The sequence below is a fragment of the Pholis gunnellus genome (genome assembly GCF_910591455.1).
Source record: "Pholis gunnellus genome assembly, chromosome: 23".
Taxonomy (NCBI): Eukaryota; Metazoa; Chordata; class Actinopteri; order Perciformes; family Pholidae; genus Pholis; species Pholis gunnellus.
Genome location: NC_136550.1, coordinates 10,582,239 through 10,603,304, shown reverse-complemented (window position 1 = coordinate 10,603,304; position 21,066 = coordinate 10,582,239). Strand labels below are relative to the sequence as shown.

The 21,066-nt window shown below is 43.1% G+C and overlaps 3 protein-coding genes across 3 annotated transcripts; all 3 read left to right on the top strand.

Annotated features, from left to right (window-relative positions):
- On the top strand, positions 1-8,142 carry naa40 (N-alpha-acetyltransferase 40, NatD catalytic subunit). The gene is made up of 8 exons (XM_079185252.1): positions 1-337; positions 1,951-2,046; positions 3,454-3,506; positions 3,695-3,790; positions 3,980-4,138; positions 4,246-4,329; positions 4,678-4,755; positions 4,860-8,142. The coding sequence occupies exons 1-8, from the start codon at positions 332-334 to the stop codon at positions 5,005-5,007; spliced, it is 720 nt and encodes a 239-aa protein (XP_079041378.1). The 5' UTR covers positions 1-331; the 3' UTR covers positions 5,008-8,142.
- Positions 8,143-8,578: 436 nt separating this feature from the next.
- On the top strand, positions 8,579-12,633 carry b3gat3 (beta-1,3-glucuronyltransferase 3 (glucuronosyltransferase I)). Its single transcript, XM_079185286.1, has 8 exons — positions 8,579-8,718; positions 8,986-9,093; positions 9,683-9,854; positions 9,992-10,175; positions 10,264-10,425; positions 10,550-10,636; positions 10,790-10,993; positions 11,192-12,633. The coding sequence occupies exons 2-8, from the start codon at positions 9,000-9,002 to the stop codon at positions 11,288-11,290; spliced, it is 1,002 nt and encodes a 333-aa protein (XP_079041412.1). The 5' UTR covers positions 8,579-8,718; positions 8,986-8,999; the 3' UTR covers positions 11,291-12,633.
- A 2,767-nt stretch (positions 12,634-15,400) lies between these two features.
- On the top strand, positions 15,401-20,319 carry LOC306714429 (uncharacterized protein). The gene is made up of 3 exons (XM_079184460.1): positions 15,401-15,527; positions 16,772-17,537; positions 18,847-20,319. Exons 1-3 carry the CDS (start codon positions 15,457-15,459, stop codon positions 19,003-19,005), a joined length of 996 nt encoding a protein of 331 aa, XP_079040586.1. The 5' UTR covers positions 15,401-15,456; the 3' UTR covers positions 19,006-20,319.
- The last annotated feature ends 747 nt before the right edge of the window (positions 20,320-21,066 follow it).

Here is a 21,066-nt window from a genome sequence, read left to right as displayed (position 1 = left end):
CGCGACGGAGAGGAGAGGAAAGAAAGGGGGCAAGGAAAGGACCTGTAATAAATTCAGCCTCGCACTCTTGGCGCCAATCCGATTTAAAGAGAACAAAAACAGCGTTTTCATTTTTCATTGATGTTTGTTTAACCAAATGTTCGCCTAAGTGCTGGTTCTCCCGCAGCCATCAGTCGGTGCTACCTCCAGCTAGCCTCGTTAGCACACATTCATTGTCATATTAATCTGGCCCCTTCTCTGTGGTGACGAGACTAATAACTCAACAACAGCACAGCACGCGGACAATAGGTGTGTTTCTCTCTCCGGGGGATCGATACCAAACAGCTGCACAATGGGGGTGAGTTTTTATGTGTTTTGGTTCATGTCTCGATGCGAGGTGAGTACACGAAAGGTGAATGTTTTGGGGCTCATGCGTGATGGTGAGATGGAAGAGAGATTGAAGGAGGGAGGAAGAGAGACCATGGTGGATGTGTGTAGTCTAAGGTGTCGGTGGGCTTATTTGGCTGCCGTTAACGTTAGCTAGCTCCAGACAACGTTAGCCTGGTTAGCATTGTAACGGCAGCACCAAAGCGTACACTCAGCTTCATATTTTCAGCGTTATTACCGCATTGTCCTCGCCGTTACGCACAGTTAACTTCTCCCGGTGTGTGCTGTGCCATTGTTAGCGTGCTAGCTGTGTTAGCCACTTAGGAATGCCATGTACATAACGAGTGCTTTGCTAGCTGTTACTGCTAACCACTAGTGTGTGTGGTTGTATATTTATATATGTTTATACCAACAAGCCAGAAGTGTGTTGTCTCAGCCCACCTTATTGTAATAAATTCAGACTCGTTGGGGGTGAACAGTGTACTTCTTAGCAGCAGCCAGGCCTGCACTCGTGCTGTAGAGCTGAGTTAGTCTCCATAACTTGAGCTAACGTCAGTCTCTTTAAGCAGACCCGAGTCTATCCTCCACTTTCACTCCACTTAAACCGATCCACGTGTTTCCACAGTCCCGGCTCAGTCTGCAGCCTCTCGGTGCTTGGTACAGAGTTAATGCCCTGAGCTATAGTTGGCAATTCAATGCATTCCTGCCCATAATTGTTACCTCTCGGGTCTGGATCTAATGAGCTAATGCCTACTTGTTTGTTCATGAAGCACCGGCGCTGTAAACATGTCACTGAAAAACGTGGTCATGTGTAATTACACGAGGCTTCGCAAGGTGGTTCATAGCAAAATAGTATGCTGGCAGTGTAGGGACACAACGAATGATGATTTTCCAGTGTTGATCAATCTATAAATGATCAAAAATCCCCAGAGTAATGTCTGAAGATAGCTTTTTATATGACTCCTGTCCAAAACCCAATTAAAAGTGACTGTGTTCTCCATAAATTGCAGGTGCCAATAATTAAAGACAGCTAATAATCTTATTATTTATGGCAGTGCACCTGCTAGAGACATATTTATAGCAGCTTTGAATGTGTGTGTGTGTGTTGTCAGCCAGGCATTGATGCAGTCAGAGTAATAATGTGTGTGAGTTATGGTTGCACCATTGCTGATACGAGTGCTGGACATCAAGCCAAGTGCAGGCTAAATATGAGCATCAGAGAATTTCTCCCAACACTACAGTCCCACATAGTCGAGAGCAATATGCAACATCAGCGAATAGAACCGCTCCACTTCCTTTACACAGCGCTGACACGTGGTGGTGGTCTTTCTTTTTTTTTGTATCAAACAGATATAAATAATTGTCTGTCAGTGAACGGTGGGCCTGATCACAAGGTGGTTGAATAAGGAGTAGTTTGGAAAAATGATATTTCTGACACACGTGTCCTATATATTTTCGCCCCTTGCCATCGTCCTACTTTCTTCCATATTTTCCCTCTCTTCTCTCCTTTGTCCCTGCTTTTCTCTTCTGCCTCCACCTCGACACAATCCTCCATTTACCCCTTTCCTTATTTCCTGTGTCCAGAGGAAGTCCAACAGAGCAAAGGAGAAGAAGGCCCGGCGTCAGGAAGAGAGGGCAGCCATGGATGCCGTCTGTGCCAAGGTGGAGGCAGCCAATAAGGTGATTTTTATTTTTGGGTTGCAGATTAACCAGAGAGGCAGCTATTGTCAGCCTTGGGAGCGGTCCTCATGGAGGGGCTTTTGAGGGAGTCTTTTGGGGAGATGGAATTGAAACAGTGGTTTAGTTGTGAGCTGCTGGATGGCTGCAAAGCAAGCGCAACATTCACATTTGTGTAGTTCTGACAGTTGATAATGGCAGGGCGTTAATGTTGGAAATAAAGGCACTTTTTCAACTAAGTGCTTCACATAAAAGCCTCCACCACTTGGCCCTATTACGTGCTGTTTCAGGTTTGGCTTCAGATGGCACCGAGCACTGAAAACACTTGAAACCTCCACTGTGAGCTGTGATTTGTCTCATTTGTTAACTTGCAGTAACAGACATGGTTCAATGCAATGACACCAAAAGATGGGGATGCCCTTCTTACTCTTGACTGAACCCGTAATTGATATCCTCCCCAATGCAGTGCCATATGTTTCTCTATGCATAATTGATCAGCATTATTAAATCCTAGCCGTGTAGTGGAACACAGAGCAGCTTGGAGGTTGGCTCGAGGTGTAAACCTTTACTGAACAAAGCTCACACCCCGGCCTCCTCGAGCTGAGCTGCAGCTACTTCCTCCACAAGCTCTGAGCAGGCCCGCCCGCACTTCTTACTTTTCTGTGTCACTTTGTCCCAAAATGGGGCACTCTGTGTGGCATGCTGTTCTCTCTCTCTCTCTCCCGCCCCCTTTTCACTGTTGATGTGCCAACAGAGCAGGAATGCAAGAAATTCTCCCAAAGTAACTTTTCTGTTTGTTTGTGCTCTTGCCAACAGTGATGAATCTTGACTCTGATTATTGTTCCAAAGGAACAAAATGGTGTGTTCACTGCTTAAAAAACGTTTTCTGGGAGATCCAGCTTCTGGCAGTTTCTCCTACGTCATTTGAAAAATCGAATGGCTCGTTCAAAAAAGTAGAAGTCTGAACTGATTCATCTTTCCCCTAATAAAGCTGCACAGATCACACGTCTGTGCCCAGGGGCCCAAATGTCTCACAATCTTTGCAAGAAGAGGTGTATTCTTCGATATTATGTATTCTATCGGGGCCAAGGAAAAGAAGACTTTGTGAGCGTTTATTATGAGTGAATAACGCTAACAGCCCTGTGATGTTCCTGCCTGTATGGGCCCTGATTGGCTTATTTAGGCTCCAGAGCCTGTAGTTGAGCCTGAGGGATGTTTGGATTATACAGTGTCTGTTACAGTCCATTGGGGGGATTTACTGCATTCACAAAAAATACAGAAGTGTAGCGAAACTAACGATCATTTTGATGAGCGATAACCAATCAAAGCTAGAAACGGCTCATATTTGATAAACACAGTTTTGTGTTTTTGAAAGTGTCTTTCAGCTAATTTTGCTTCTTCTCATCACAGCTTGATGACCCCCTGGCTGCCTTCCCAGCCTTCAAAAAGTACGACAGAAATGGGTACGCAATGCTACAAAGGACTTCTTCAGTATTTCATGAAATACGTACTTGTGTCATTTCTTTTGGTTGGTCTGCTGATGGCATTTCTGTCTGTTCTTCTGAGTCTTTCTGTCGCTTTACTTCAACAGACACACACACACACATTCTCGATGTAGTTAATGACCCTGTTTCCTTGTCCTTCCGTCTAGGCTGAACCTGCAGATAGAGTGTAAGAGAGTGACCTCCCTCAACCCGCTGTCTGTGGAGTGGGCCTTCGAGCTCACCAGAGCCAACATGCAAACACTGTAAGAAGTCTGTACTCTGTAGCTGAGGAACAAAGTGACCCATATTTAACAAGGATGAACAGTCTGGCGAGTGGTAGATTACTGCTGAAAATAGATAGGAGAAGAAGAAGTGCAGACATGCCAGGCGAGGGTCAAATTGGCAGGCCAGGTTTGAGATGACCCGCTTTCTCCCTTTTGCTGTTGCTGCAGGTATGAGCAGAGCGAGTGGGGGTGGAAGGAGAGGGAAAAGAGGGAGGAGATGAACGATGAGAGGGCGTGGTACCTACTGGCCCGCGACGGAGACTCCGCCCCCGTGGCCTTCTCTCACTTCCGATTCGACGTGGAGTGTGGGGAGGAGGTTTTATATTGGTACGTTCCAGCAGTAGCTTTTATTACCACGAGTGAAGAAAAATGTATTTCACTTGTTACTAAGATTTATTTTGAACAGTATGCTCCCTCTGATCTTGACTCTGCAGCTATGAGGTACAGTTAGAGAGCAGAGTGCGGAGGAAAGGACTCGGAAAGTTCCTCATCCAGATTCTACAGCTCATCGCTAACAGGTAAAACCCACAGCTGCCCCCATAATGTGTATATGTGTGAATGACCAAGTTACTCTGGATGAATTGTTGTATTATGTGCTAACAGCTGTAAAACAATTGTATAAATATTAGTTTTTTCTGAGCATGTAAAACAATCTCAAGGATGCATACAATGTGTTTTGGTGGGAAACACTGACTGCACTCACAACTTTAGTCTACTGGAAGATCTGCCCATCACATCCTTCAGTCATGTGAAACTAAGTTTCCTTTCTGCTCTGTTGCTCTCTCTCTCTCTCTCTCTCTCTCTCTCTCTCTCTCTCTCTCTCTCTCTCTCTCTCTCTCTCTCCCTCTCTCTCGCTCTGTGTCCAGTACGCAGATGAAGAAAGTGATGTTGACAGTTTTCAAACACAACCACGGGGCTTACCAGTTCTTCAGAGAAGCTTTACAGTGAGTGTACCGGCTCCACAAAGGCCATGTTTGTTTTTAACGTTAAAGGACAGACCTGGAATGTGAAACCTCTCTCTCTCTCTCTCTCTCTTTCTCTCTCTTAGGTTTGAGATCGACGAGACTTCGCCGAGCATGTCGGGCTGCTGCGGCGACGACTGCTCCTACGAGATCCTCAGCCGGCGGACCAAACACGGCGAGGCCTCGGCGGGACACACCCACGGGGGTGGCCACTGCGGGGGCTGCTGCCACTGATCCGCTCTGGCTCCGCCCTTTTTATGATTGGTTAAAAAAGCCAGCAACTTTCATGGCTGTGTGTGAAAGCTTGAGCTGCCTGCTACTCCGCAAGCGTTTTGAGTTTGCCCCCCCCCGGCTGTAGAGTGCCGTTTAAAAGTGAACCCACGGCGGAATACCTGGCGACAGGTATTGGTGTCGCATTATGGATTGAGATTTGTGTGGGTTATTTTTGTTTGTGTGAGTGTTTGTGTGAGTATGTGTGTGTGTGTGTGTGTGCGCGTGTAGTCCTGCTCCAAAAAGCAGTACGCAGTGTGAGCTTTCACACATGGCTCCTGTTCTTTCTTTCCTCCTTATTGGTTCAATGTCCAAGCCTTCTTTTTCTCATTCTCTTATCCCAGTTACTGACGACAATTAGTAGTTCCCAGTCAAGAAAAAGCAAAGTCATCGCTGACATTCTCTACCACGGCAATGAGCCTCGTCTGCGTGCTGTATTCAATCACCCTGCGGCGCTTCTTAACCTGTGGCTCGGGACCCGTTCTGAGGCTGTATTATAGAAACTTACTACCTCAAGTCAAGGCGTGACCGTACATTTTTCTAAACAAATCACGACCCTCGTTCAAGTTTCCATCAGATAAGAAGATTTAGTCAGTTTCTGTTATACAGCCCCGGATTTCTTTTGGGCCCCCCCCCCCCACGCTGAGACTACCAGCTTGTTTCACTGAACCAGGATCCCACGATTAGGCCTAAAGTACTCACATCTGGGTCCCAGAAAACAGTCAAACCCTGCTGTACCGGGACACCACCTGTTGTATCCAAAATGGCTTGTAAGTGGTTTTGTAACAAGTGAAGTGCAGCTAGCAGCAAACTCCACACTGTCAACTTAATCCCAGTCGGACTCTCTTGCTCATTCAGATGTTCCCTCAGTTCAGTTCCTAATCAGAGCTGCATGTCATTGTTTCCACGCTGACAGATTCAACCCTCGCCATAGAGCGTGTTCACATGCTTCACATCTGTAATATAGCATCCTCCCAGTCCGTTGCTTTCTCCTCTTCTTTCTGCCTCCATGTCCTCGAGGTCCCGGTCGATGACTGCGGACGCGTTCATGTTGACCCCCCCCCCCCCCCCCCCCCTCCCCCTTTGTACAATCCCCCTTTGTACAATTGCATCACTCCCGCTCACCTCTCCGTTGGCTTCGTTTCCAAGAGGTACTAATGATAAACAAGTTGATGTTGACGCTACCTTTTTTTTTAGCTGTATTTAAAAAAAAAAAAATACTACAAAACTATCCTCCATCCCTTCTCTTACATAGTTTGTTAGCATGAGCGAATCATATTGATTTAACATGGATGAGGATCGGTAGAAGTCGCCGTTTCATTATGTGGCCGCCTGAGGCTGATGAATGCTTTTAGCTTCGGAGGAGGGAACACAGATCGGATGGATGGATGATGGAAGTGATTGCAGAGCACCCAAAGTGTTTTTCTTTTTTTTCTTTTTCCATGGTCGTTATTCCTCTTCTTCTCATTAGCACCCGTTTTGCCGGCCCACTGTCGTTAGTTTGTATGACAAAGTTTAGAAATGTTAACACAAAACTCGTAGTCTAGATCATGATCAACAGCGCTGCTTTTGAACAAGTGTCCCATGATTCAGTGCATGTTAGAAATATGTGATGAGGGAGCTGTGTGAGTGAGTGCTGACATTCGGTATTCCGTAAAGTCCGTACTGTAAGATTTGTACCGTACACGTGGAACAAGGTTCCTGCTCCACTTTGGATTTTAGATGCCACATTGCCGTCGATCTGTTTAATTCCGTGTCTGTTTACAAAACCTTCAGGGTATTTTTGGACAGTTTCGAGTGCTGGTCTGCCGGATAAGAAGCCCCCGTCTAGAAACCACCATCAAACCCTTCTTAATTGCAGGATTGTAGTTAGTTTGTACAGATTGTCCTTGTGGGCTGGAGATGTAAAAAATAATATCACTTTACCGTTCTGCTGTGGATGTAAAGGTTCCTCCATGTCGTGTGGCTGTGAGGGGCTTTCATTGGTGCGTTAGTTTAATCATATCGAGGCTCAACTTGAGGTTTGTCTCAGACGAAAGCCTGGTGAAAGTATGTGAGGCAGGGCAGACTGAAATGTGAAGTCGACGGACTCTTTCTTACGCCTAGATACAGAAATACTGCGTGTTACAAAAGATCCAAATGTTTTGTATCACCAAAAACATTTGGAGGACAAAGTCCCGATCGTGGGGTGAAAGTTTGTGGTTGCTTCTAGACTGGGTAGAGACTTATAAAAATATTCAGCACCTCAAGACCACATGTTGATCTCTCATGCTTGTTTGATCATGAACAACAAAATAGTGCTTGTTTTAGTTCTAGACTACCTTCTGATAAGTACAGTAAGTCTTTTTTTTTTTGTACAGCATAGGTTACAATACAAAGGAGATGTTGTACATAGTGGTAGTATATCAACCGACTGACAGTCTCTCTCTCTCTCTCAGGTTAATCAAACGTAATCAAACCTCATCTGTTTTATTTAACAGCCATGTCGGCTGGATTTGATTGGCCCCAGCTCTGACCTAGAGTCAGTTTTCTTTGTTTGTGTGTCATGCCATAGTATTTTTACGATGTGTTACAGTCAAAAGGAAAAAGCTCCTCTATGCCTTGGAAATGTGAAATTGCATGAAAGTGAATGACACAAAGTTTGAACTGACCCTAGATCAGTGCTCAGTGGTTACATTAAATCCAGATAGGTGGGCTGTCTTTAAAAAAAAAAAAAAAGAAAAGGCTCACTGTTTGTGAAAATATCTTAAGTTTAAAAATGAGCCTAAACTCAACCAGTTTATTTTAAGTCAGTGAGTGCTTTTATTTTGGAAAATGGTTACAAACCCTCACAAAATCACTGATCCTTCTCTTGGTCTTTTCTCTGTGTATGTGTGTATATATAAGCTGTTGTGGATCCATCTTCATTTTCATTTCTTGGCCTTTTACAGGTGAAACACTTTTTAAACATGTTGTTGAAAGTGAAGCTCCATGTTTGAGAGTGAGTGTTACAGTCCTGTCCATAAACGACAATGAAAGGGAAAACTAAGTCATTCTGCCTTGTCAGTGTTTTATTTGTATGTTACAAATAAAGGAAAGTTGTTTGACTTTTCAAGAGATGCCCTTTTGTTTTTTGTCATTTATGATCTTTTAAGTTTTCTTTTCAAGGGACTAAACAGTGGAATATATAGAGGCCCATCTCTGCCTGGTAAAGGGAATCAAAATACCTATAATTACTTATAAATCACTATATTATTATGTTACATTAGCATTGCACAATTTTGATTTACCATGAGTTTTATTTGTTATGCCCACCATCTCATCTTTTTAAAAATGGAAATGGACTTCCACAAATAACATATGGTTGTAGAAATTAAACATTGGAAAGAATAAAGTGCTTTCCAGCCTTTACAATAATAAAAAAGAGATGCTATTAAACGTTTATTACTATTTTTTAAACCGTCGGTTGTGCAGGACTCACGTGGAACTATTTGAACTACGTGATTGTACACGTTCTGAGGGGGGCTCCTTACCGTGTTGCACTGAAACCGGAAGTTGTTGGTACATTGCTAAGGCAAATGAATGGACGTTTTGATGCACTGAGGTGCCTTTGCTCACATTTGTCAAAGATGAAATGAACCTTTCTGCTCATAAGTCGACTCCACCGCTCCCGTCTTCTAAGATCTCCCGCCTCTGGTAAGTGAAAGAAAACGAGAGTCGAGCTATTTTCTGTGCAAACACAGTCAAGCTAACATAGCTTAGCTAACACTGATTTTAAGGTTAAAATTGAATGCGAATGCTGTCCCTCTAAGCTAGTTAGCTTAATGTTGAGTGGCATTTGAGGAACAGACTTGTGGATAGTTATCACAGCCTCGAGACGAAAATAACAAGTGATAAAATACAAAAACAATCCTTAGAGGAATACTTTGAGTGGTAATGTTTACCATGTTGTCATCCTTTCAGCTGGTCAGGGTACCATGGCAGCGAGGATGAAGCTGAAGCTGAAGACTGTGTTCGTGCTCTACTTCATGGTCTCCCTCATGGGCCTCGTCTATGCGCTGATGCAGCTGGGTGAGTGGTCACCACCACACAGCCTCAATGGCCTCTTTTCTACAGCAGACATTTAAAACATGTACAATTTACAATTTAAACATTGTAGTAGGAAAAGCACAGGTGAAATTGCTGACATTAACGATGGCTCTGTGCCAATAAGTGTCCCAGAGAGCGACACTAGTGAGCCAGCACAGACCATACCAGGGCCCCCACTAAGTGGTATGCAGCTATCATTAATGTTATTAAATGTACTTGTGCTTTTCCTACTATGACGTGTTCAAATGTCTGCTGTGAAAAAGGTCCATCAAGACTTTACCCATAGGTATTATAGGCTGCGTCCATGACAGACAGATGTGTAGATTGATTGATTTGACAATAACAAAGTAAAGACGATTTATAGATTAAATGACGATTAAAGATTAATAGAGGGGGATACCCCAAAACACATGGAAGTGATCAGCTTTCTTTGCTTTATAAGCCATGTTGATCCTTTAATTTTTGGAAACGTATATTGAAGATTCCATTTCCCAATATGCCTGATCTTAAAGTTTGGGAAGAGAGGTTTAGCTTTTGTACTTTAACTTGTCTTGTGCCAAACATGTTGCAGGTCAGCGCTGCGACTGCACAGAGCACGACATGCCTAAAGACCGTACCATATCTCGGCTGCGGGGGGAGCTGCATCGTTTTCAGGAGCAGATAAGGAAGTCCGAGGCGACGAAGCAACCACAGAAACAGCCAGCGAAGCCCACCATCTTTGTCATCACCCCAACATATGCAAGGTAGCCCAGGGAGGCCGGTTTCCTTACCTTCTTTCCTGCTCACTAGCCTACTTCACCTCCACCCTCCTCTATTACTGTCCATTTCTCTTTCATACACAAACACATCATTCCTCTGATTTCTGCCCGTCCCCGTCCAGGCTGGTGCAGAAGGCCGAGCTGACTCGTCTGTCCCAGACCTTCCTCCATGTTCCTCAGCTCCACTGGATCGTTGTGGAGGACTCGCCACACAAGACGCCGCTGGTGTCTGACCTCCTGGTGAAGAGTGGCCTGGCCTACACACACCTACACATGCCCACCGCCAAGGACCGCAAACTGCAGGAGGTGGGTAGAGACATGGCAGCCGTTTAAGTGTGAACAAAAGAGCGTTTTTTTAAAAACTTTCGGTCTGAATGCTAACTCTCCACCTCAGGGTGACCCCAGCTGGCTGAAGCCTCGCGGAGTTGAGCAGCGGAATGAGGGTCTACGGTGGCTCAGAGAGGACAGAAGGGCTCAGCCAGGAGGAGACAACCAGCAGGGAGTGGTTTACTTCGCTGACGACGATAACACATACAGCCTGCAGATATTTGAAGAGGTGGGTTTCGGCGTGTCGTCCACGGGGACTGCTTTAGTTTGTTAGTCTACAGATAAGGGAAGTGAGTGTTTTAAATGTGCCATGATTGAAGGAGAAAAACAAAGTTGCCCTTGTCTTGTGTCAGATGAGGAACACCCAGCGAGTGTCAGTGTGGCCAGTGGGGCTGGTCGGAGGGATGAAATACGAGAGGCCCGTGGTGGAAGAAGGAAAGGTAGGTGCTCCCGTTTTTATATTACTGTGGAACTGAAGGAACAAGTCTAAGATGAATAATGCTGACGAGCTGTTTTGCTTAATTTAACAAATTAATCGGCCAAATTGTACACAAATAGATATGTTTTTTTGTTGTTGTTGTGATTCTGCTAAGGTGGTTCGCTTCCATACCGGCTGGCGTCCCAGTCGCCCCTTCCCGATGGACATGGCCGGCTTCGCTGTGTCCCTCAAACTGGTCCTGGCCAACCCAGAGGCCTGTTTTGACGGCGACGCACCAATGGGCTTCCTGGAGAGCAGCCTCCTTCAGGGATTGGTCACCATGGACGAACTGGAGCCGAAAGCGGACAACTGCTCTAAAGTACGAGCGTGTGTTAGAAAGATAATGAGAGAGAGAGAGAAGGAAGGACTTGAGAGCTTGAATTAAAGATGACTATCATGTATGTGTGTAATAGGAAAGAAGAGCCGATAGAGATAATTTTTTTAGGTCATTTGCAGTATATTTGTTAGCAAATTTCATTTTCAAATTTTTTTTTGTCCATTCTGTGTGTTTTTATAGGTGCTGGTGTGGCACACACGGACAGAGAAACCCAAGATGAAGAGAGAGGATGCTCTGCAGGCTCAGGGACTTGGTTCAGACCGTGCAGTTGAGGTCTAAAGAACACACACACACACACACACACACACACACACACACACATTGTAAAGCGTACTCTGCCGTCTAATGCTGCATATGTAGCTCTCTGTTGTAAATACTGTAAAACAGAAAGGAATATCTGTTTGAGGTCACATTTAAACGTATCTGCTCTTTTATGTGTCAGGTAGTCGATGTACGTGTGTGTATATATTGAGTGAGTGTGTTGGTACAACAGTGTATGTTAGTGTGTGTGTGTGTGTATCAGGGTTTTCTTTGCTTTTAGTGACTTAGGCGTCCCTGTCCAGCAGAACAGTGGAGGACGACTCTGGAGTTTTAACATTTGCCTGATGGGGGCGCCAGTTTTTTCATTTCTTTTAACGGCATGCGGTTCCACCACCAATACATGACTCCTTAAAGCTCGAGGAGTGACGCGTCGTAGTACAGAGTCCGCGCTTAGCTCATTCGTAGGGTTTCACATGTTTACTTGTGCTCAGTTTAAATCCTGCAGCGTAACTCATTCCTGGTGATTATTTTTTATTTATGGCTGAGCCTAATTAGTGTCCGCAATCATCCACATCGATGCGTTTTTTAGTCACATGTTACAACAACGTCACCGTCATTGCATGATAATAAGCTTTATACAACCTGTCTAATCAAAAAGTCTGCATTTGTAATACTATTGTGAAGCAAAGGTGCATTTTTTTCACAGTAAACAATATCCATTACATACATGCAAACATATATGCTTACAATTTACTCCCAGATTAATTAAGAACGATGCTTAAAAGCTGTTTCCTTGTATTTATTATGCTCTCATACACCTGTGTTCCACACACAAGTGGTGCAACTTGGCCACATTATGCTGCAACACAGACGACAACAGATACAGAGACGCAACGGTTCCACACCCAGCGTAGCTAAGAATGCCCCGACTACGGGAACAACACTACTGAAACTCACGTAAAGCCCTTATGCAATAAAGAAATACAAAACACGCTCTCCATGTTACATTTCCATGCTTTAGTGACAATAAAAAGACTTGAATCGTTTTTACTAGGAAACCACTTGTACTTTAAAGTAGCAGTGGTTAAATAGCATATTTGAAGAAAAAAAAAGCTTCAAATATACATTTGAATGACTCGAGCTGTGCTTGATTATTGTTTGTGACATCCTCAGAAGTTGGAAGAATAAAGAGCAACATAACATTATAGCTCAAAGTGCTCCTCGCCTACTGTTGTATAATACTGTAAAAACAGCTAGTGCCTGCTTCAGTGTGATTAGTGCCTGTAAGTCAATGCTCTACTGGTGTATTATGTATTTATTACTGTAATATTGTTCTTTACATTAAACAATGTGATCTCTGTCCTTCGTCATGAAAATAAACCAAGATGATGTAAAACATTTGTTGTTGTATTTTGGCCTTTATTTCAGTTATTCATGCCTTTTTAAAATTGTTTTTAAATTTGCTCTTTAACTGTTTGCAGGAAGAAATTGTGGGTCTTATATTTACTATAGGTGCTGATTTGTGATCAGTGTTTGGGAGGAATTTGCTGACAGAGTCCTATACAGTCCCATACAGAACGATTTTCTCTTGCAACACATTTTGGATTCTGACCCAGACTAGTTAAAGAAACGCTGACTTGACAAAAGAAGTTGGGTCTCGACTGCCTGCTCATTGTGATTTGAAGCGCAGCCAGCAGCACATCTGTCCTCTGAGTCAGGTAATCGTGTCACACTTTCGTCTACCTTTTTTGCCCACCAACATCTAGTGTTAGTGTCATCTAATTCTGTGTTTTAGCACCAAAACCCTAACATGTCGCCGCTTGAAGGTTACCCACCTGGGCGGAGACTCTCTGACCTCAAACGCAGCTGAGGTTTTTTACAGGCCCGTGTGATTGACAGCTGCTACGCCCTCTCCGCAGGGACGTCGCCTGCTTGGTGACTATATATGGAGTGCTATAAAGGTGTGAGTCCACCTCGCTACCCAACGCACACTCACACAGAAGATGATGGTGCACTGGGAGGGGAGGAAGAAAAGATGAAGTCATAGCACAATAATTCACTGACACACACACACCTGTAGACTAGACTACCTGTGATACTAGAAAGTAGTTTAGTCACAATAACCTTTTTAAAGTATCATCATCTACACTGTCATGCTTTCACCCTTAAATAACTCTTATAACACTATTTATTGTTTCTTTTTCTCTGTGTGTTTTACCGATGTCGGTGTGTCCTCACAGTATGCATGTGTGTGCATGTACAAGAACGTGTGAGCACATCCTCAAGCTGACTTTAAAAAAGAAAAAAAGCCATGTAGATAATTACCTAACACACACACACACACACACACACACACACACACACACACACACACACACACACAGCTGAGCAGCTCCCATTACCTGTCCCACCCAGACATGGTGTTTACCATCCAAACAGTGAGATAACATTCAGTGACCAATGCTAGTTCATTATACACACACATACTTTCCATTAAGATATACCAGCTTATCAGGAGAGATTCCTATTTTTAACACATTACTAGAGATAAAGAGGCAAATTCCTTTATTTCAGAGGCAGCCATTTTGCCTCAAACCAAAACAACTTTTTTAAATCTTGAATATTATCAATGTTGCCAATAAATTACGTTTCATTATTACTAATAATGGATTCAAAAGTATGATTTATGGCGGGAATGCAACTATGACATTTGTTATACTACTTATGGATGTCATACACACTTATTAATGGGTTATAAATGATAAAAGGCCCTTTAAATTCATCCGAAGTCCATAAAATTACCTCTGACTAGTTAGTTTGACAGTCTGATATAAGGTACTAACTTTCTTGTGCTTTAAAACTTTATGATCTTATGGCTTTAAACTGCGAAAAATATATATTTTAAGACGCAAATAAATTGATTTAAACTGGACCATTTTATTAGTGAGCTTATATTTTCATATATATTAATTTGTTGGCCAGCGGCTGGCCCATTTTTCACTTCGTTTTTTACTAAATGGGACCAAGACGTGTGCTGTGTGGGACATTTTACAGTTAAAAAAGACAGGACTGAGTCTACAGCCATGCTACAGCCATGCTACAGCCATGCTAGTGGCTAGAGGCACAGTGAGCTTAATGCTAACATCAGCATGCTAACATGCTCGTTATGAGAATGCTAGCATGCTGCTGCTGTTAAACATGTAATGTTAACCATGTTCACCATCTGAATTGTAACGTGTTAGCATGCCAGCGTTCGCTAACAGTCACTAAATACAAAGTTCACATGAGGCTGATGGGAATGTATGAGTCTTGCAGGTGTTTAGGAGATATCTGCAGTAAGCTAATATCGGTTGATATATTAGCTGATTTGGCTGAGCGGATTTTTCAGCAAATACATTTTTATGTTTGGCAGATTTTAAATGAAAAAGTAATTATCCAGTATTAAAACATAAGCATGTTCTCCTCCCCCATTAATAACTCCCTCGTGGTAGTTTGACATTGATTACAGAGAAATGAAGTAATTTGTGTTTCGTACAGCTACAGGTGGAAAACTGCCTCATGTAAGGACTTCAGGTACAGTTATATACTGTCACATTGTTTTGAACATGTTCATGAACTGCCATCATGCCCCATGTGTTATTGAGTGTAGAAGCTGGAATGTATGTTGAAAGTGGCCTTTGAGGGGAACTGAAATCCCCATCTGTGTTCTCTGCAGGTTTATCTGTGACAGCTGAGGACGTTCGTGGTTAATGATTGACAGCCACTGATATCAGAGTAGGATGTTTGCTTCTAATGGTAGGATGTTTCTTGAGCTGAAAAGCCTGTGTGTGTGTGTATGAGTGTATGAGTGTGCGCCAATGTATGTGTAATCATGTAGGTTCTGACTCTAAATCAAAACTTTATCTCCCACTCAATGATTGTTTAAGGATGTATAGAGGAGGTATGCGTGGTTCAGTGAGTCAGAGGACAGAGAGAGAGAGAGAGACAAAGAGTCCTTGAGAGTGAGAGTGCTCTGCTGTGTGTGCGTGTGTGTGCGCAAGTGTGCGTACCCTTTTTGCATGTGTGTATTTGCTTTTGCTGACGACAGACGTGCAGGTTCGGGCAGGGTGGGTGTGTGACGCTGTGTGTTAGGGGAGTATCCTGAGCTCCCAGCTCTCAGTCATTCACTCAGTCACACACCCTGGATGTACACACACACAGATACACAAACAAACACAAACACAGGGGGAGAGAGGAGACAACAGCAACAGATCAGGTAAGACAAGCAACTCTTTCTTGTCTAAAAGTGTCTGCATTTTGCTTATTGCTCCTCTATGACATTCTTTTCAGATCAATTACCATAAAGTTGCTATAAGACAACAAGTCGCAGCTTTCTTGTTTCCTCTAACAATAAATTCCAGGATGTTAAATTCATTCAGTCAGTCCTGTTTGTCTGATTGTCTCTCTCTTGCTGCTCTACTGATCACATTGCTTGCTTTGTCTACATTCTCAACACTGTTACTTGATTTTAGATGTCCTTTTGCCCATTTTTTAGTTTCCTCCTTTATCTTTGTTATCTGGGCCACTAGCCGATGGTTTGATTTTGGACAGATTGTGTGACACCTGACATATCTCTACCCGCTTAGCGCACAATTCCCACAAAAGTCACTGCTCATATTATAAAGTATTTAAAGTATTAGATAAATGAATGTAAGGCCAAACAATAATTCATAATTTGATTGTAATCGAATGATACTGGGAGGAAAAACGTAAAAGTTCGCTCCGATAGAAAGGAATTTGTGCAGACTTGTTTCTGATGTAAGGTTGGTTTGTAAAAGATGTAATTAACACTAAGCCTTCACAGCTTTCTGTGGGTTTTTCACTTCTCGGAACAATCAAATCAGTGATGTGACAGAAGGTGTTTGGCCCTCGCTGGCTGTTGGAAAATCACCTGCTGTGACACCGATAATAACCTCTCACTGGTATTTGTCAAAGTCAGTGAATTTGATCCTTTTTCTTTTTTTTTAACATTACTGTGAACGAGAGATCGTCAACATGGAAGTCATTGATTCGGGATGCTGTACAGCGTCCAACTAGTTTAAGTAGTGTCAAAGTCTGAGCCCGTGTTTGCACTGTGGTTTTGAGAACATTGTGTCTTTAGCTCTGACATCCAGTTATCATCACCGTCGTGATAACACTGGCCTACACACACACACACACACACACACAGACACACAGACACACACACACACACAGAGAGAGAAGTCAAAAACAGAACTACTGGTGCAAAACTTCAAAGCTCATTGTCTGTTATTTCGTTTCTTAAACATCTTGTGAAGGCAGATACTATATAGTTCTTCGGTGCATACCGTTCATAGCAGCATTTTACACAGATAAAACATGCAGACAGTCACACATACCCTGGCATGAGCTTCCATCTATGGTCTCCTTTCATGAGTGAGGGTTATGTAACAACATTAATCTCTGATCTCTCTTGCCCCCCCCCTTTCTGTCTTTCAGCCGTGAAGCACAAATAGTAGAAAGAGTGAAAGAAAAACAGGAGACAGAAAGAGAAAAGATGACAATTGGCAAGAACTCCAGGAAAAGCTCCGCGCGGAGCTCCATCCGGGCGCCAAAGTACCTCGATAAATCCAGTGGCTTCTATGGTCGCCTTGATGAGCCTGAGGCCGTCGGAGAGGGAGAGGAGGTGAGGGGAGAAGAAGTAGAGGAGATGTGTCACAAGAGGGGGGACAGCAGCAGTGACGGGGGAGTCGTGGCGAGCAGCCTGAGCCCAAGTGTGGTGCACATTTCAGGGGCGGATGAGAGGGAGGAAGTCGAGGCGTTTGACCTCAATGACGGGATGATGGAAGACGACGGGGAGACTCTCCTCCAGAGGAAACCCAGCCGCCGCAGCAGCAGGTGGAGAAGGAGCTCCAGGAGGAAGCAGAAGGTGGAGAGAGGCGAGGAGGAGCCGGCCCGGGATGATGGGCGCAGCTCGAGCACAGAGAGTCCAGTGGACCCACGCAACCTGGAGGGCACCATGGTGATAATTGAAGTGGAGATGGAGAAAGTGAAGAAGATGGAGGAAGGGAAGGAGAAAGCAGGAAGAGGGAAGGAGCCCACGCTTCTTCACTTCCCGATTCGGGAGGATGCGGACGACCAGGTCCTGATCAGGGACGAGAAGAGGGGTAGAGAAGAGGAAGGAGAGGAGGAGAGGAGGATGAAAAGGGAACAAGAGGAGGGAATGAAGGTGGTGAAGAGGAACACGGTGAAGAATTACCGCAAGGTGAGAGAAAATTGACGAGTTTCTGTCAAGTTGTTGTCAGGCTTTTATTTTATTCTGTTAATTCTCATATTTACACAAATTCCATCTTCAGCTTCACGTCACAGAGTTGAACTTTAAGCCCTCAACATTACATAACCGAGTCCTCCGAGTTAGTGGACCAGAGGGGTAAAGTTCTCCCTCAGCATCCACATACTGGGCTATTAATCACCATGGAAACTATCACCTACTAATATTGCCAGCAGGGTCAAGGTACAACAGCCACTGGTGCATGTCACCGACTCATTAGGTCACTTCCTCTGATGGGATTTTTCCTTTACGTCACATTTAACGGCATGAGAATAAACCAAACGATGGTGGGACAGAGGTTTCGCTGACAGGCTTTTAGCTGAGCTGACGGGTACGCGTTCTTGTCCCCTCACCTGATTCACATGGTCCGGACGATTTTCTGCTTCCTTGGAAACACATGCACAGAGGTGACATTCCTGTGCCTCCCATATCGTGTCCTTTGATCAGTGGAACGAAGTACGGCACTGTTTACCCGCCCACTAGGCCCACACCATAAAGAACATTCCACTGCCGTTAACCAATCAGCTCCACCCTCAGGCCTCACAGGCTGACCTCTGAGTCTGTGTCTGGTCAAGATTAGTTTGATGTGTAAGTAAATGAAAATGAGAATTCCTGTTGCTGCTCAATGTCGAAGAGTCTTGAACGGCATAAAATCATTATAGTCACAATAGCAATAGGCTTAGAGCAGTGGTTCCCATCCAAGATATATCTGAGGGGTACAAAAAGCTTTTTGCTTATGATACACTGAATATTTTATATCTTCAGGTCATCGTCCACAGATACAAGAGAGACAGTTTCTATACTTCCACTTATTGTCAATGAACTGCGACTGTCAACTGAAGAGCCTTTCAGACAGTACTCAGCAGATCAGCTGAACATGCGAAAATGTGACAAATCAACATGTGTGGAGGGTAAAGTTTGCCTCAATAATTAATATATATGAATAAAACGTTATGTTTGTTCAAGGAAATCCACAACTGCTCCAAAATTCAACACGAAACTTCACGAAATACAAGTCTTAGAAGTGATACTTTATATTCCCTATAATGTTCTTTATAACTTCCGAAAAAAACTAATTATTAACAAAATAGAGACCTATAAAATGCTACAGAGAAAGAGAAGTGATCAAAATGATAACAGGAAATCACCACGCTAATCCCCCCACTAAACTGTGATTATAGTGTATTATGCCTTTTTCTGATCATGTGTTGATCGCTAACCTTTACCCTCTCGTTCTCGTCAGGCCTTGGACCGAGCCTTCCGTCGCGGCTGGGAGGCCTTCATCACCAACCTCTACAGCGTCACGCTCACACCTGTGACATCATCACCCTCACCGCCATCTTCCTCACCGTCGTTGAAGAAGAAAGTGCAACACAACTCCGTGTTGGCTGAGTTTCAGTAGAGACTGAATCAATCAAACTAACCCCCCTTTCTAATATTTAGTTGGTTCGAATCGTGATTATGCACCGTGGACTGTCCTGCCTGTGTGACATTTCTCACAGCTTCAGCTATCACAGAGACCACATGATGCGAGTCGTACATTAGGCCTCATAAACATTACTTAGTTATGCAGAGTCTTAATTGCTCATCATACAGTTTATTGCCTTATCTCATGGTGCACATTAGTTTGCACGCAGACTGCAGGGATTCAGTTTCGCTGTTGCTTTTACAGTGAAGTCTATGGGCTTGAATGGAAAAGCCCTTCATGTGACTGAGTTCAGCTGCTTCTGGTTCCCCTCTACGATGTTGCCACTTTCAGATTAGGTCTTAACATCTCAGCTCCTTCAATTCGGTCCACTGTCAAGAGCTTAGAGTACGAATAGTCTTTGCATCCTTTGGTTTAGCACTGTGAAACTACAAAAGTGTTGATGTGCAACCAAAAGGAATGGAAAATGTACAACCGCATGAGCAATGACTGATTGGTGGACTTTAGTTTTGGAGACATTTCTGTATGTTAATCAGTGTCATTTATTGCTGCCTGACAGCTAATCAGTAATGAGAGGACGACAAACACACACAGCTAATCAGTATTTAGACATTGTGACAGTGATTAACGCACACATTTTTTAATGTTAATATTTTTGGAGAAATTGCATTTCTTTTTACCAATGTTAAGAGATTTAAACAGAGGTTTGCCGTCTGTGTGTGTGCACAGAAATACAGTTTGTCAGTGTTTGACTTCCTCACTGTGTGTTCTGGTGAAGGTTATTTAACCTGAGGGGACAAGCAGGAGCGTGTGTGCATGTGTGTGCAAATGAGAGAGAGAAAGAGATATTTTTTATAGCCTGGTTATAAATCAGCCTTTGTTTCGGTTGTTACCGTTGCAGCTGCACATCATGAAGAAGTTCTAGTGGCCTAATTGTCACTTTAAAGGTCAAAATAGAGTTAACTTCGGTACATGCAAGTCAACATGCAACTGGTGGCAAGAAGACATATAAGTAATTCAGGAGATTTTCAATATGTTAATTATTTACCCTTGTTACAATATAAATCTAATGTTTACAGTAATTCCCTGTTATCCACTTTATATCAGATTTTTACATTACCTCTTGCAAACTAGACTGAATAGCTGGGAGAACTTGTGGTTGTATATAATGATTAATGATCTAAAAATGTGTTAATTTTTATAAAAATCCTTCTGTATCCCAATCAAAGCATCTGAAGTCATGGGACATAAAAATAAGCACTTTTCTGAATAAATAAAGACTTAATTTATTGTACTGGTTGTATTTTCATATTTTGGGGTGAATGCAGTATGAATGGATCTGTCTGGATTTGAATTAGCTGATGTCAGAGTCATTGTTGTGTGAATGAGTCAGAATGAATAAGATGTAAAACACAGCATCACATCATCATATCCTAGCAACTGTGCCATGACACCGAGCAGCTTAAAAAAGGGACCAATGAGAATGCTCAAATCATGATGACGGTTAACTTTAACTTGCTGAACTTTGATATCATATGTAGATATGATCTAAAAGCATTACATAAAACGTTTCTGGAGTTTTTAGTGCATATGGCACATGCTAATATAAGATATGAATCTAGACTCAGACATACGGTAGGTTGTAATAAATGGATCTAAGGCTACTCAATGACAAGTGATTAAACGTGATCATTTTTTAACCACAGAAACTTGTGTTAAAACTGAAAAAAATAAAACGTACCTCCTATTCTTGATAATATTATTTTAATTAAAGAAAACTTCCCGCTTTCTTATCTTAATATGAATTTCCAATGCATTATGGTAAATAAATCTTGAATTGGGAAGAAAATGTTGCTTTTTCGGTATCTTTGCTTCCACCGTGTGGATGTAAACAATCTATGTTCTTCTTAACGGAAATGACGCAGTGAAACAAACTCTGTAGGTTTTCTTTTGGACTTCAGCTGTAAGTCCTCTATCTACAAACGGTGACAGTCTGTTTATCATAAATAAAACAGTTTTCTTTGTTACGTTTGATTT